The sequence below is a fragment of the Podarcis tiliguerta genome, assembly GCF_965153285.1.
Source record: "Podarcis tiliguerta genome assembly, chromosome: 7".
NCBI lineage: Eukaryota > Metazoa > Chordata > Lepidosauria > Squamata > Lacertidae > Podarcis > Podarcis tiliguerta.
Genome location: NC_139540.1, coordinates 15348433 through 15362892, shown reverse-complemented (window position 1 = coordinate 15362892; position 14460 = coordinate 15348433). Strand labels below are relative to the sequence as shown.

The window sequence follows — 14460 nt, the reverse complement described above, 5'->3', positions numbered from 1 at the left end:
GTGTATTGTGCGTATATAGTTGCGTTGTACACTTAGATACATACATATATAGTCCTGTGAAAGAAACGGATGTTATTTGATCTAAGATGGCATGCGCATTGCCCATTTAAAACACAAATCTTGAGATGGAAAGATGACACAGTCCTTACCAGAGAAGAATGGCAGATTAAATTTATGGACTATGCCAGGTATAGGCAAACCCGGCCCTCCAGATGTTTTGGGACTATAACTCCCATCATCCATGACCACTGGTCCTGTTAGCTAAGGATGATGGGAGTTGTAGTCCCAAAACATCTGGAGGGCCGAGTTTGCCTATGCCTGGACTATGCCGCAATGGCAAAAATGATATAATTTATCTTAAAAATCATTGCAAACCATTAAAATTATTAGTAGGATTGGAATGACAGTTGTAAAGGAGATTTGATAGAATTGGATTAACAGAGAAGATGCAGGAGGGAAAAGGTTAATATAAGGATCCACAAAGGGGAGGAGGAAAGTCCATGGGAATTTGTGGAATTCTCTTTTTGTTTTGGTTGATTGTAAATTTCACAATTTGGAAAATTAAATAAATTTATTTTTTTTAAAAAGATAGAAAAATAACAAAATACTGTACTGTAAACTGTTCATTAGCAAAAATGCTAAACAACAGGACTGGCTTATGGTGGTGCCAGATCAGTGAAAACTAGTCTCGTTCAGCCAAAAACACGACTGATGCCCCATCGACCCTTTGCATTTAAAGCAGTAACAGTCATGACTTCCCTCAAAGAATTCTGGGAACTGTAGTATGTTATGGATGCTGAGAGTTCTTAGGAGACATCTGTTCCCCCCTCACAGAGGTGCAATCCCGAGAGTTTTCTGCGAAGACGGATATGTTTTCAAACCACTCTGGAAAATGCAGTTTTATGAGGGGAATTGTTGTTGTTGTTTAGTCGTTTAGTCGTGTCCGACTCTTTGTGACCCCAGGGACCAGAGCACGCCAGGCACATTTGTCTTCCACTGCCTCCCGCAGTTTGGTCAAACTCATGCTGGTAGCTTCGAGAACATTGTCCAACCATCTCGTCCTCTGCTGTCCCCTTCTCCTTGTGCCCTCCATCTTGCCCAAGATCAAGGTCTTTTCCAGGGAGTCTTCTCTTCTCATGAGGTGGCCAAAGTACTGGAGCCTCAGCTTCAGGATCTGTCCTTCCAGTGAGCACTCAGGGCTGATTTCCTTCAGAATGGATAGGTTTGATCTTCTTGCAGTCCATGGGACTCTCAAGAGTCTCCTCCAACACCATAATTCAAAAGCATCAATTCTTCGTCGATCAGCCTTCTTCATGGTCCAGGTCTCACTTCCATACATCACTACTGGGAAAACCATAGCTTGAACTATATGGACCTTTGTTGGCAAGGTGATGTCTCTGCTTTTTAAGATGCTGTCTAGGTTTGTCATTGCTTTCCTCCCAAGAAGCAGGCGTCTTTTAATTTTGTGACTGCTGGGGTCTCTTAACAATTCCATGCAATTTCAATGAACTACCATTCCCAGGATTCTTTGGGGGAAGCCATGGCCACTTAAAGTGGCGCCGTGATGCTTTAAATACGTGGCTGAATTACGCTTACTTGCCAGGGGTGGGAACCGAAATGAAATCAGTTAAGGCTACTTTGTAAAGGAGCCTAGAAAAGTTAAAAAAGGTAAAGGTACCCCTGCCCGTTCGGGCCAGTCTTGACAGAATCTAGGGTTGTGCGCCCATCTCACTCAAAGAGGCCAAGTGCCAGCGCTGTCCGAAGACACTTCCGGGTCACGTGGCCAGCGTGACATCGCTGCTCTGGCGAGCCAGAGCCGCACACGGAAACGCCGTTTACCTTCCCGCCATAAAGTGGTACCTATTTATCTACTTGCACTTAAGGGTGCTTTCGAACTGCTAGGGTGGCAGGCGCTGGGACCGAACAGCGGGAGTGCACCCCGCCACGGGGATTCGAACCACCGACCTTTCGATCGGCAAGCCTTAGGCACTGAGGCTTTAACCCACAGCGCCACCCGTGTCCCTCTAGAAAATTTACTAGCCTGAAAACATTTTGCTAGCCTGCTGGAGGCTGACAGATGGAGAGCCACACCCCTCCCACAGTAGCCTTTGACTTTCTATAATGGGTGAAAAGGAAGGGGACTTTTGTCCTCTGGCAGCCCACCTGGTTTCTATACTGATCACCGAGGAAGGACAGACCACTGCATCCTTTCACACACACCCCACTCCTTCAATGGCTTAGCATCTTGTTCTCATTCATTCATTCAAAGTCTCTGTATCCCACTCCTCAGCCAGAACGTTCCAGAGCAGCTTCCTTATCAGTGAAAACAGTCCCTGCCCTTGGGCTTACTATCTAAAAAGACACCGCACAAAAGGGGTGGAGGTGGAAGAAGAGAACAAGTGAATTCAATTCATTGTTGCCTATGGCTACCAGGCAAGTGATTAATTACAATTAATGCACTGGCCAGCAAGTGCAGGGTCTCTTAATTTATATCCAGACAAGTCTCCTTGCTTCTACTTAATTTGAGAGGTCTTCACCCCCCCCCCTTCTATACTGTTTTACCTGGCAAATGCAATAATTGTATGCTTTTGCCATTGTCGTTCTTTCTTCTCTGTGGAGGGTGAGGAAACACCCTGAAATAACAACAACAACAACAACAACAACAACAACAACTTATTTTATTTATACCCCACCCTGTGGGTGGTTTACAGAATACATAAAACATAATAAGGCACCAAACATTAAAAAGTTCCTGATAATCATTTTTGTGTGGTTGCTCCAAAGGTTTATTTAGGCTGTAATTCTATACCAATTTTACTTGTGAGTAAGCCAAGGCGCACTGAAATGTCTGCTTCTCAGTAGGCTTACGCTTAATAGCAGGAGTGAGGAACCTCCTCTTTACATGTCAATTTGGCCTGTGAGGCCATTTCTCCCAAAGTCACATCCACCTGTCAATCAGGTAGTGTCACACTAACGGGTGGGTGATGTCAGCTGATGGGCACAGTTCAATTCCTCATTGGCTGAGCTGGCCACTTAGCCACAGGAAACTACTGTGTGTATCCAAAGCAAAAGAGTTTAGCCTCCCAGCTTGCAGGGAGGGTTAAATCCTGCTCAGACCCCTGCAGAGAGCAGGATTGAAAACTCTGCTCTCCAGCTGATGAACAGAGAGCTCAGATGGTTACTATCTCTCCCTCCCCAATGGGTCAACTTTGGCAGGTGGGTGGGACGGCCCATCTATCAATCAGCTGACCTATTTAAGATGTCAGATGATCAACAGGATGGGAGGGGTCTGTGCTCCCCCTTGCTTAAGAGGGACAAAGTGAATTAATTAGTCAATGTAATTTCATATTTTAATGAACCTCTCTTGGTGCTAGTCATATCTCTTGGTTCATTCGTCTCTGGTTCACCCCATCATTGGAGATCCTGAATCATCTAATCCAACCCCCTGTAATGCAGGAAACCTTTGCAGCCCTGAGATTGAGAGTCTCACACTTTGAAAATGAATTCAGTGTTGCCTTTTGTAACAGCAGTCGGCTGAGTTTTCTAAAATGTGTCAGAGAACCCCGCAGTTACTTCAATATGAATCTGATACACTAAATTTTCAGCAGGCCACTTCTTATCTCATTGTTGTTATATTTCTCCTCCCCTTCCATCCCCTCACCCCTGCCCCAAAAGAGGTCCAAATTTTCAAAGACCTGTGGAGGTGGTTGGTGTGTTTCCTCTTGGCCCAAGGTTGTCTGCTGGTCGTTGCAGTTGATGGGTATTTGTGGGTGTGGTGAGCATCTTTTAAGCATGACCAAAATGCAAAGCCATGAGCACATTCCAGAGAAGGTCAGGCATCCTTTTAATCTCACAGATACTGAAGTGAATTGATTTGGACAGACCATCTTGGTCCGATTCCAGAGGCTGCCACTACCAACCTCTGCACAACCCAAGATTCTGCAACAGCCAAGTGGAAGGACCCTTCCTCTTAGCAGCAACCACCAGTCATCAGCATGCTATATAATGATTTGTGCCACTGCTGATCACTAGAAGCATAGCATAACCCTGATCAACTGAGCGTAGCACGACCCCCCTCTGGACTCTTGGTCACCCAAGAGAGGGCCTATCCCTCAGTCTTTGCCACTGCAGATTTGAAAGGTGTGGTTATTGGTAAGGAAGGGTCAGGCCATTGCCCAAATGAGTGCAAATTGATGACACTGTCAGCTCTTGTCAAGCCAGTGTGTAAGTGTAGCAGCATACTAGATGTGGTACCTCAGGTTACATACGCTTCAGGTTACAGACGCTTCAGGTTACAGACTCTGCTAACCCAGAAATACTACCTCGGGTTAAGAACTTTGCTTCAGGATGAGGACAGAAATTGTGCAGTAGCGGCACAGTGGCAGCAGGAGGCCCCATTAGCTAAAGTGGTGCTTCAGGTTAAGAACAGTTTCAGGTTAAGTACGGACCTCCGGAACGAATTAAGTTCTTAACCCGAGGTACCACTGTACTTGTGTTAATCCAATTAATGTACATATTTTTTATGTCGGGGTGGCCAATTCTCAAGAGACTGCAATCTACTCTTAGAGTTAAAAACTGGCAGTGATCTACCCCCTTTTGGGGGTTCAGGTCAAAGTTGTTGAGATTTTTTTCGGAAGGAGGAAGGCCCATTTTTTGGGGGGGGGGTTCGGGTCAAAGTTTTTGAGTTTTTTCAGGGAGGAGGGAAAATGTTGAGCTTGTTTTAGGGGAGCCACAGTTGTTCAGCTTCTTTGGGGGGAGCCAATGATCTACCAGCGATCTACTGCAGACGTCCAGTGATGTACCGGTAGATCACGCTCTACCTGTTGGACATGCCTGTTTTATGTAAATCGCCACAAAAAGCCTGAGCAATCACAGGACTGTGAGCTTCCTTTGAAATGCAAATGGCAGGTCTTAAGAAGTGATCTCTGCTCCGCCCCCCGCTCCAACTTGGGGGCTCCTGTTGCTATTTTGCAGTAGGATCTAATCACATTTTGTAGCAAGTTCAGGTTGTAGCATTGCAATGGTGTTCTTGCAATAAGAAAAGTGATAGGAAATGTACTGTTGGAAGTATACTGAGTTGCACCCTGACACTTGAAGAAGAAATAGGAAGTGTAGCAAAGCAGGAAGTGACTTCAGCATCAGTCTAACAGTGAAGCCAGATCAGCTCTGGACACTTGAGGAAGCAAACTGGTTCCTCTTTCTACCTACCCTTTCTCACGCAGGTACATCAGCCTGCAACACAAGCTGAGTTGCACCCTGGCACTTCCACCAGATGCAACGTTGTCTAACCTCCGCACAAACAAATCATTAAAAAGTTTTGTCTCAATTGCTTGGTGAGGTTGCCCCTGGCATCTAGTTGAGAACTCAAGTGCTGTTGGTTTTGGATCCTTGTCTTTTCTCCTTTTATTTTAATGGGCAGTTCCACCATTGTTCAACCAGATTCTGATTAAGCATGGATTGCTCAGGTACTCAGTCTTGTTTGTTTGTATCTAAATGCATAGGTATGGCTTCCCAAAGGCTTGGGGTGGTGATAGTAAAGGTAAAGGGACCCCTGACCATTAGGTCCAGTCATGGCTGTCTCTGGGGTTGTGGCGCTCCTCTCGCTTTATTGGCCAAGGGAGCCAGCGTACAGCTTCCGGGTCATGTGGCCAGCATGAGTAAGCCGCTTCTGGCGAACCAGAGCAGCTCACGGAAATGCCGTTTACCTTCCCGCCAGAGCGGTACCTATTTATCTACTGGCACTTGACGTGCTTTCGAACTGCTAGGTTGGCAGGAGCTGGGACTGAGCAGCAGGAGCTCACCCTGTCGCGGGATTTGAACCGCCGACCTTCTGATCGGCAAGTCCTAGGCTCTGTAGTTTAACCCACAGTGCCACCTGCGTCCCTGTGGTGATAGTAAGACCCCATTATTAGGGCATTTTCACCCTCATCAGCTGAATCACATAGTGCAACTCTTTCTAAACTGTACCACTCAGACTGCAGAAAAGGGATTGTATGTTTCATTGTTCATGAGTGTGTGAGATCAAGAGAGCACCATGTTACAATAAAGGCAGTTCAAATATGTCTGGAGTGGTAGAGCTCAGAAAAGCTATCTCAGATGTGATTCTGCTGGTCATGTAGCTTGGTTGCTGGGAGCACACCTAACTGAGATGTGACAAAGCTGACCTATTCTCTGTCATTCCTCTCTCTGACTCCATTTATCCAGCTCATGTTGCTTGTCTCTGCTTGCCTGAATCGCTCAGTTGCTGTCATGTATATTAAATTCCTTTTGAGGCTATATACAAGACCAGTCACTTCTCACCGTTGCTCAGATAAACTGGGGGAAGTGCGGTTGGGCATTAAAGTGGCCCGATGTTTTAATGGTAGGATTTATGTATGCTCTGTGTGTGTGTGTGTGTGTGTGTGTGTGTACATGTTACTTTTCTGGTTTGCTTTGGGGCTCAGCTTCATTATTTAAAAAAGTTAGCACATACATCAATTATGTGAAGTTGCTCTGAACTGCTGGGATGTTCAGGCACAGAGAAAGAAGCCCAAAAGGTGCCTTCATGTAAGACTTTTGCAGCTCCTGATCAGTTCATGCATGGATGTGCATGGACCACACACCAGAAGGAGAAGCCTTTCAATACCATTTCAAGCACAACGGGTTCCCATTTCTTTTGCTGACGATGCAGCAACCTCACCAAGTTGAATGGCTGAGATGGGAAGGAGCAATAGGACATTGCAGTGGAAAGCTTGAGGATATTGTAGGGTTAGGAAATGGGAACTTTTGGTTTGGCAAGGATGAGCGAGGCAGGCATAGGGTGAAGGTGGAATTGCTTGGAGGTTTGCCACGTTTAGCAGAGGAAGGCGTGGTATTGGGTGGAGAAGGAGAGTTGCTCATATGCCATCGCACTCCAGGCAATTTGCGAGGCTTGTGCCTTGCTAGTTATTTTGAGCTCCAAGGCAAGTCTGCACAACTTGTCTCCCCTGCCAAACCCAGCTCACCAGCTGCGTATGATGGCTTTCTAGATCTCTGACAACCTACTGTCTCTACAGCCTCAAGCAGCACCCAACCAGAGGTTGTTAAGCTCCTGGTTTGATTGAGTGGATTGCAAATTGTGCAGTGCTTGGCTACAGGCAGATCTGTGATTCTGATATCAGGAATAGATGTATTTGCCGGGGGGGTGGTGGTATGTGCACTATGGGATGTCTTTTTAAAATGTTGTACCAGCATACAGGATTGCCTACACAGCCACGTCAAATAAATTAACTGCTATGGCTTTTCCACACCTCTCATGGGAATTCTGGCAATTTTAAATAGCCTGGAAATTCTCTGGAGGAGAATTTCAGAGGACTAAAATTTGTAGGGTCCATCAGTGGGAAGCCATATCAGTTGGGCAGATTTATGTTTATTTTGTTAAAAATTATTGCTTTAGTCATCTGCAAAGCGGTTACAGAGTAGACCTATTCTAAGTGACATTCTGCCTAAAACTAAGGGACTTCTAGCACACTTAATTGCTGGTAGGCTCGGGAACTCCAGCAAATCAGTGTATTCCATGTTGTTAACGTGGTCCACCCACCACCCTTTGGAAATTACAATGCTCCTTTTTCCTGCATGCACTCTAAAACATACTCAAAATTCATGCCCTCCCAAGTCTTTCACAATATGACCTTGAGCAATCTCCACTTCCCTACTCTCCAGGAGACCCCTGAAAGCTATAAAGAGCCCATTAGAATGTTCCCTGCACCACAATATAACAAAGAACAGATAATACACACCAAAATAAAGTTTGTGCATTGACTTTGCTTGCTCAACTAGGATGTTTTAACCTCTAACCCCAACGTTTCTTTGTCTTTCCCTGTGGGGACAATAGTGCTTTTTTACATTTATTGTGTAGCTTATGTCTTTGGGAACTGACAATTCACCTTGACGTATTTCAACGTCGTTTTACAAACTAATAGACGCTCATCACGGGACTCTCCTGATAACCCGCATCCTTTGTCTTGTCTGAAAATTGTGTCGTCTCTTGTTTAATTTGAATGTCTGTATGTGCTGTAATCTTACGTTTTAAACAAAGTGCGATAAGTCCTTCAGTGCTTATATTTTTGCTTCCCTTCCAGTGGCCCCGCCGTCGAGATTAAGATACACTGTTGTTGCTCATGACAGTGTTCAGATTTCATGGAAAGCCCCTAAAGGGCAGATTGATGGATATAGACTCCTCGTCACTCCAAATGCAGGTAAGGGGAGGGGAATGAAATGCTGCTTTTCCCCTGTACTGACAGTTTTCAAGCTGAGCTCCAAAGAACCCGATGAGGGATTTGTCCATCGAAGATGGGACAACAGCAGCCCAGACCCATTTATTTATTTTTACAAGCCACTGAGCTAAAAACCTAGGCTGGTTCTACACTTGGCATTGCTGAGGCATTGTTCTTTCATTCTAAGCTATTGTCTTGGCAGCAACAACAAAGCTGCTTTCTCCCCACTTCCTGTCGGATGCTTTGCTCTAAGGAAAACAACAGGCATCGGAGCCCACTCCTAGGGGCTGAGGTCCCTTCGCCTCCCCCCAACACGATATATGAAGGGGCTGGGCCCCCTCAAAGTTGATGGACATTGCCATTCAAATAGTGAGGGTGAGCCCCGTCATGTGATCAGTTATGCAGGGCATAATCCCCATGCCCTATATTTTATTTACTGTACTTTTTCGTGTATAAGACTCCCCCATGTATAAGACGCCCCCTATTTGGGCGGACTCAATTTTAAGAAAATGGGGGGAGATAGCTCAGAGCTGTTGAGCTTTTTTGAGGGGGGGGGTATCCAGAGTTGCACAGCTTTTTTTGGGGGGGGGGGATTGCCGGAAATTGCTCACCCACAGCACCGATGCTGACAATCGCCAGCAGCCGCCAACCCACCACCCACTTGCTGCAGTGACAGCTGATCACCAATGAACCTTTCCCCAGCAGAAAATCACTAACACAACTGAGAAAAGCTGTCCGCTGACAATCGCACACATCCCAGAACAGCAGCCGCCAATCGCGGCAGCAGCAGCCAATCCACAGCAGTCCTTGCTGCAGAAACCAATCACCAACCCAATTAGAGCACGAGCAGCCAATCCAAAGCAGCTCTTCTAGCAGTCACAATCAACTACCCAATCTCCTGCTCACAGCTGTAGCCAATCACCCGTCCCCCCCCCATTCACTATCCATGTATAAGATGAGACAGGTGGCGCTGTGGTTTAAACCACAGAGCCTTGGACTTTCCGATCAGAAGGTCGGCGGTTCGAATCCCCGCGACGGGGTGAGCTCCCATTGCTCAGTCCCTGCTCCTGCCAACCTAGCAGTTTGAAAGCACGTCAAAGTGCAAGTAGATAAATAGGTACTGCTCTGGCAGGAAGGTAAACGGCGTTTCCGTGTGCTGCTCTGGTTCGCCAGAAGCGACTTAGTCATGCTGGCCACATGACCCGGAAGCTGTATGCCGGCTCCCTCGGCCAATAAAGCGAGATGAGCGCCGCAACCCCAGAGTCAGCCACAACTGGACCTAATGGTCAGGGGTCCCTTTACCTTTACCTATAAGATGAGGCACGTTTGTGAACATTATTTTAGAGTAAAAAAACCTTGTCTTTTACACGAAAAAGTATGGTCAGTTGGCACCCCTGGTGACAGGGAAAGGCTCTGAATAGTATAGGATAACACTCTGAACCCAGGCTCATGGTTTAACTCTGTCCAGGCTATCAGCAAGCTGTAACCATGGCTTGGCTTGGTGAAACTTGCAAACCAGGCCTACCCAGGTATCCTGTTCACTCACACAGTCTGCTTGTGCAAAGGCCTTGGAAAAGGTTTACAGCTGAAGTTGGAATTACTGTTATGCCAGCATGCAAGACTCCATGGGCTCAATACTCACAGTATCATTGTAACTGAGGGGGAAATTGCATGTTATACACATCATGCAGCCTGGATTCTTTTAAAATTCAGCAGAAATTCAGTACCATGCTGCTGCTGCTGCTGAGCTCAGAACTGCAGCCTTTAGCAAGCCCTTAAAAAACCCCAGAAACACTTGCACACATCTGTGTGTAACTTGTAGTTTGCCCTTGAGGATAGGGTTTGCTGAAGAGATATCATTCTGGCTGTTGCTGCAGAAACTCTAGTTGTAAAGAAATTGAAGAAGTTGTACTTGCTTCATGCAGTGATCAAAGGTATATTTGGGGGAGAACACCATATATTTGGACTATTCCTCTAAACCTACTCTTTCGCCTAGTTAGACAATGTTTGCAAAAGGTTAAAGGCTGTTCAGTGAGAGCATGCCTTATGTCTGCAACATGCCTCTTCCGTTCTGAAGAGTTTTGCAGTTAACTGTTTTGAACTGAAAACACAGAGCTGCTTTAAACCAAACCGTTAGGGCAAAGGGACAGTGCTTGCACTTGATGCTTTGCAAACCTGAGTGATCAGCTGATTGTCTGGGCTTGCAGAACTTGGTGCACTGGACTTTCCAGGTGCAACCAATCGATGATGCCTCAAAGCCCTGCCTTTAACTTCCTCACACCTGATGTCATATGATACACAAGGCATGGCTTGGCTGAGACAACCTGATGGGCCAAATGGGGAGGTCTGGCAGGCCTGACTAGCCTGCAGGCAGGACGTTGCCATTGTCATGTAGCAATTCCAAGGACCAGACATTTTGCAACCAACCCCATCAATATGGTCACAAGCTTCTTGCCATGCTAGCTGTATGAATCGATGCAAACATTTCTCCCACAGTGTTCAGATTGGGACTTTGCTTCTTCTGCCTCCGAGGGTATATGGGACTTGTACAGATTTTGACCTAGCTGCCGAAAAGTTTAACCTTTACCCGTTTTAAAAATAATAATAATAAGTTTTTGAGGGTCACTATCTGGCAACTTTAAGTTTCCCTTTATAGAATTATGTCCATGCCTAAATAAACTATCATTCTTTGCAATCCAAGCTATGCCAGAGTCTCTGTTCCTTTCTCTTTCATGGGACTTGAACCCTTAGGAGGCTGTAAGGAGCCCTCCCTCTCTAGCCATAGAACTGGTTCCACCAGAATCTTCTGCAACAGACAGGTGTTGGATGCAGATAAGTCTTCTCTGGAGGTGAAGGCTTGCAAGCCACCTACTTATAAGGATGGAAGGACCTGTCAATTTCATTTCTCGGAGTTTCTCATTCTTTCAAATTTCAGTTCTCCACATTTTGCAGAAATTGCATTACTTTCTTTTTTAACCCTCATGAAATTCACCAGCATTTTAGTCTGAATTTCTCCTAATAAAACACATCGACTGTATGCAGTTTTGACTAATGTACACATTTTTGCAAGCAGTTTTCCTTAATGTAGTGTGTTTTTGCTATTTTTCCACTAATATCATCATTTTAATGCACTTTTCCCCCATTACATGAATCTTTGTAAACATTTTTTGGTTGGGGAACTGCATTGTAAAATTTGGATAAGTGCAAATTTCTCATATAGTTTCAGGAAGTCCACATTTGATAGATTTGACTTTAAATGTAGCCAAATCAGATTTCTCCACCATTTCCTTCTCCCTTATAAACAGACCTTGTCTGTTTGCATTTGGTGATATTAGGGGTGCTGAGGGATGCCCTCTTGCTACATGCCAAGATGACTCTAAAGTTCAGCAGGTATGAATTCTCAAGAATAATGCACACAGGTCCCACTTTACGAATGTTCACTGTGCAAAAATTCACTCATGCCAACGCAAGGAATTTGTACCCAAACCACTGCCGATTCTGTGGTTGGGAACGCATTAGAAATTTCCCCATAGGAATCAATGGAACTCATCAACTCATTATGCGAACAGAACTCATCAACTTGCTATGCAAACAGTTGCGTAATGAATGACTTCCAGGAAATGTATTGTATTCATTAAGCAGGATCTGCATGTACAGCTTCATAATGTGGGTCAAGCAATCATGCTTGAATGATGCCTTAGGAATGTTTCTTCTTGACACGCTAGTTTTCTATAAGCAGCACTTTTTATTTGGGGTTTATATCCAGCTGTAGGGACGCGGGTGGCACTGTGGGTTAAACCAGAGAGCCTAGGACTTGCCGATCAGAACGTTGGCGGTTCGAATCCCCGCGGCGGGGTGAGCTCCCATTGCTCGGTCCCTGCTCCTGCCCATCTAGCAGTTCGAAAGCACATCAAAGTGCAAGTAGATAAATAGATATTGCTCCAGCGGGAAGGTAAATGGCGTTTCCGTGTGCTGCTCTGGTTCGCCAGAAGCGTCTTAGTCATGCTGGCCACATGACCCGGAAGCTGCACGCCGGCTCCCTTGGCCAATAAAGCGAGATGAGCGCCGCAACCCCAGAGTCGGCCACGACTGGTCAGGGGTCCCTTTACCTTTTATCCAGCCACACAGACTCCATCCCTTTTGTTTCATAGTGTAAACATTTCAACTGTAGTGCTTCATATTATGGAAAGGGATCTCAGATTGCTCAAGGCTCTGTAACTTTGCTGCCTATGATTGCAAAGGATTAACGAGTAATTTCCCAGTGAAGAGACAGGTAGAAACAAGATTTAAAGTTGTATGTTCCAACTTATGCCAAGGAAGTATCGTATTGTGTTGAAGAATATATGAATGCATAGAGCTACTTATTTATGTATCTCCATATCCAAGCTGGAATCTAAAGAGGCTTTAATAACTACTTTAGGATTTTGGAGGGGTTTGGGTGGGGTGCGGGTAATGGAATGCAGTGCCTTTTTCCTTGGGAAGTTACACAAAAAAAGTTCTGGAACAAATGGGAGTGTTCTGATTTGTTATAAGACAGCTTTGCATGTTTATATAGTTTAACTGTGGATTTATGTTGCCTTTATGAAACAGGAACATTGCATGCACATACAAAAATGTGGATCTCTGTGCTATTTTTGTTTTTAAATAAAAAATGCAACTCTGGACTTTTTTTCTTTCTTTTCCTTTCCGGCAGGTGGAAAAACCAACGAGCTCACTCTTCAAAACAATGCAAACAAAGCAATTATTCAAGGCCTTATCCCCGATCAGGGCTATACGGTTCAGATTGTGGCACTTGCTAAGGATCAGGAAAGCAAAGCGGCTCAAGGCCAGTTCCGAAGTATGTTTTCTCTCCCGTTAACTATGTTTCTCACAGGGCTTTGCAAGAGGCTGGTTTTCGAGATGAGCATTTGAAATGTGTTTTGCAATGTGGAATGTGTGCTTTCTTGCTTGTCATCACACCGTGGAGTCTTGGAATCAAGGATCCAGAGTTGAAAAGAAAAGCCCCCAAGGATGGTGCAGACATGGGGAGCCAGATTCAACTAAACAGTTGTGTTAGTAGGAGCCACTGCAATGAGTCCTGCTAGTGCAACTAGGGCTTACCCACCAATTCCAACACAACCCGCAAATCAGCTCGGTGGAAGGGCAAGAGAACCTCCAGAACAGTGTGTAGCAGGAAAAGTGGGGAGTTCATTCCATCTGGAAAGCAGAAATCCTTCTGATTATGGAATGATTGTAATAGTGTGACATTGATTTGCACCCTCTGAGCTCTTCCCTGGGCAATGCAGCCATACTTTATCTCATACTTAGAGAACTCCAGCTTCTTCGGTTCCAGCTCATACCTCTGTGGCAGAACACATGCTTTGCATGTTCCAAGTTCAATCCCTTACACCATAAGAAATGAGGATGGGGAAAGAGATAGTTTAAAATACCAACCAATAAGTTGGTAGGGAAAACCCCTGCATAAGACTCTGGAGAACCACTGCCTTTGGCCAAGGACCTTAGCTCAGCAGTAGAGCACCTGCTTTGCATGCAGAAGGTTGCAGGTTCAATTCCCAGCATCTCCAAGTAGGGCTGCCCCTGTATGGGCCTCTGGAGGGCTGCTGCCAGTCAGTGTAGACCATACTAAGCTAAATGGACCAACAGCCCAAATTGGCATATGGCAGATTCTGTTTTTCTTATGTGCCAATCACAGTACAGTGGTACCTTGGTTTTCGAATGTAATTCGTTCTGGAAGACCATTCAAGTTCTCAGACATAGACTATTGTATTTTAATATTTTGTTGGAAGCCACATAGAGTGGCTGGGGAAACCCAGCCAGATGGGTGGGGTATAAATAATAAATTATTATTATTATTATTCAAAAACCAAAAGCTCAATAGCCGACAGCAAGGGTGCAGGATCTTGCACTCGGCGGAAGCCTCATGGCATGTTCGACTTCCGAGGCGTGTTCTAAAACCAAAGCATTTACTTCTGGGTTTACGGCGTTCGAAAATCGAGGGACCACTGTACAGAGTCCTAAGGTACCTGTCTGAGTTGTCCCAACTCCAGACACTGATTTTAAAAAAAGCTCTGAGCTGGAGCATATACGAGGGCTGCCATATTTCCAAAAGTGAAAATCTGCACAAAGTTGTTGAGCCTTTATAATTTTATTTTATTAGGTCGAAGTTGTTGAGCTTTTTCAGATTTTTAAAAGAATTTAACAACAACAACAAAAAACACCCCACTTG

The 14460-nt window shown here is 45.2% G+C and overlaps 1 protein-coding gene across 5 annotated transcripts in view; it reads left to right on the top strand.

Moving 5' to 3' along the window:
* Positions 1-14460, top strand: part of COL14A1 (collagen type XIV alpha 1 chain) — a 145475-nt gene that overhangs the window by 9425 nt on the left and 121590 nt on the right. For 4 of the 5 annotated variants that reach the window (XM_083450334.1, XM_083450335.1, XM_083450332.1 and 1 more), the window contains exons 3-4: positions 8100-8216; positions 12928-13071. The exons of the other annotated variant lie outside the window; for it this stretch is intronic. In XM_083450334.1, coding sequence (XP_083306460.1) covers positions 8100-8216; positions 12928-13071 — 261 coding nt within the window. The remainder of the gene's footprint in view (positions 1-8099; positions 8217-12927; positions 13072-14460) is intronic. 5 annotated transcript variants of the gene reach the window in all.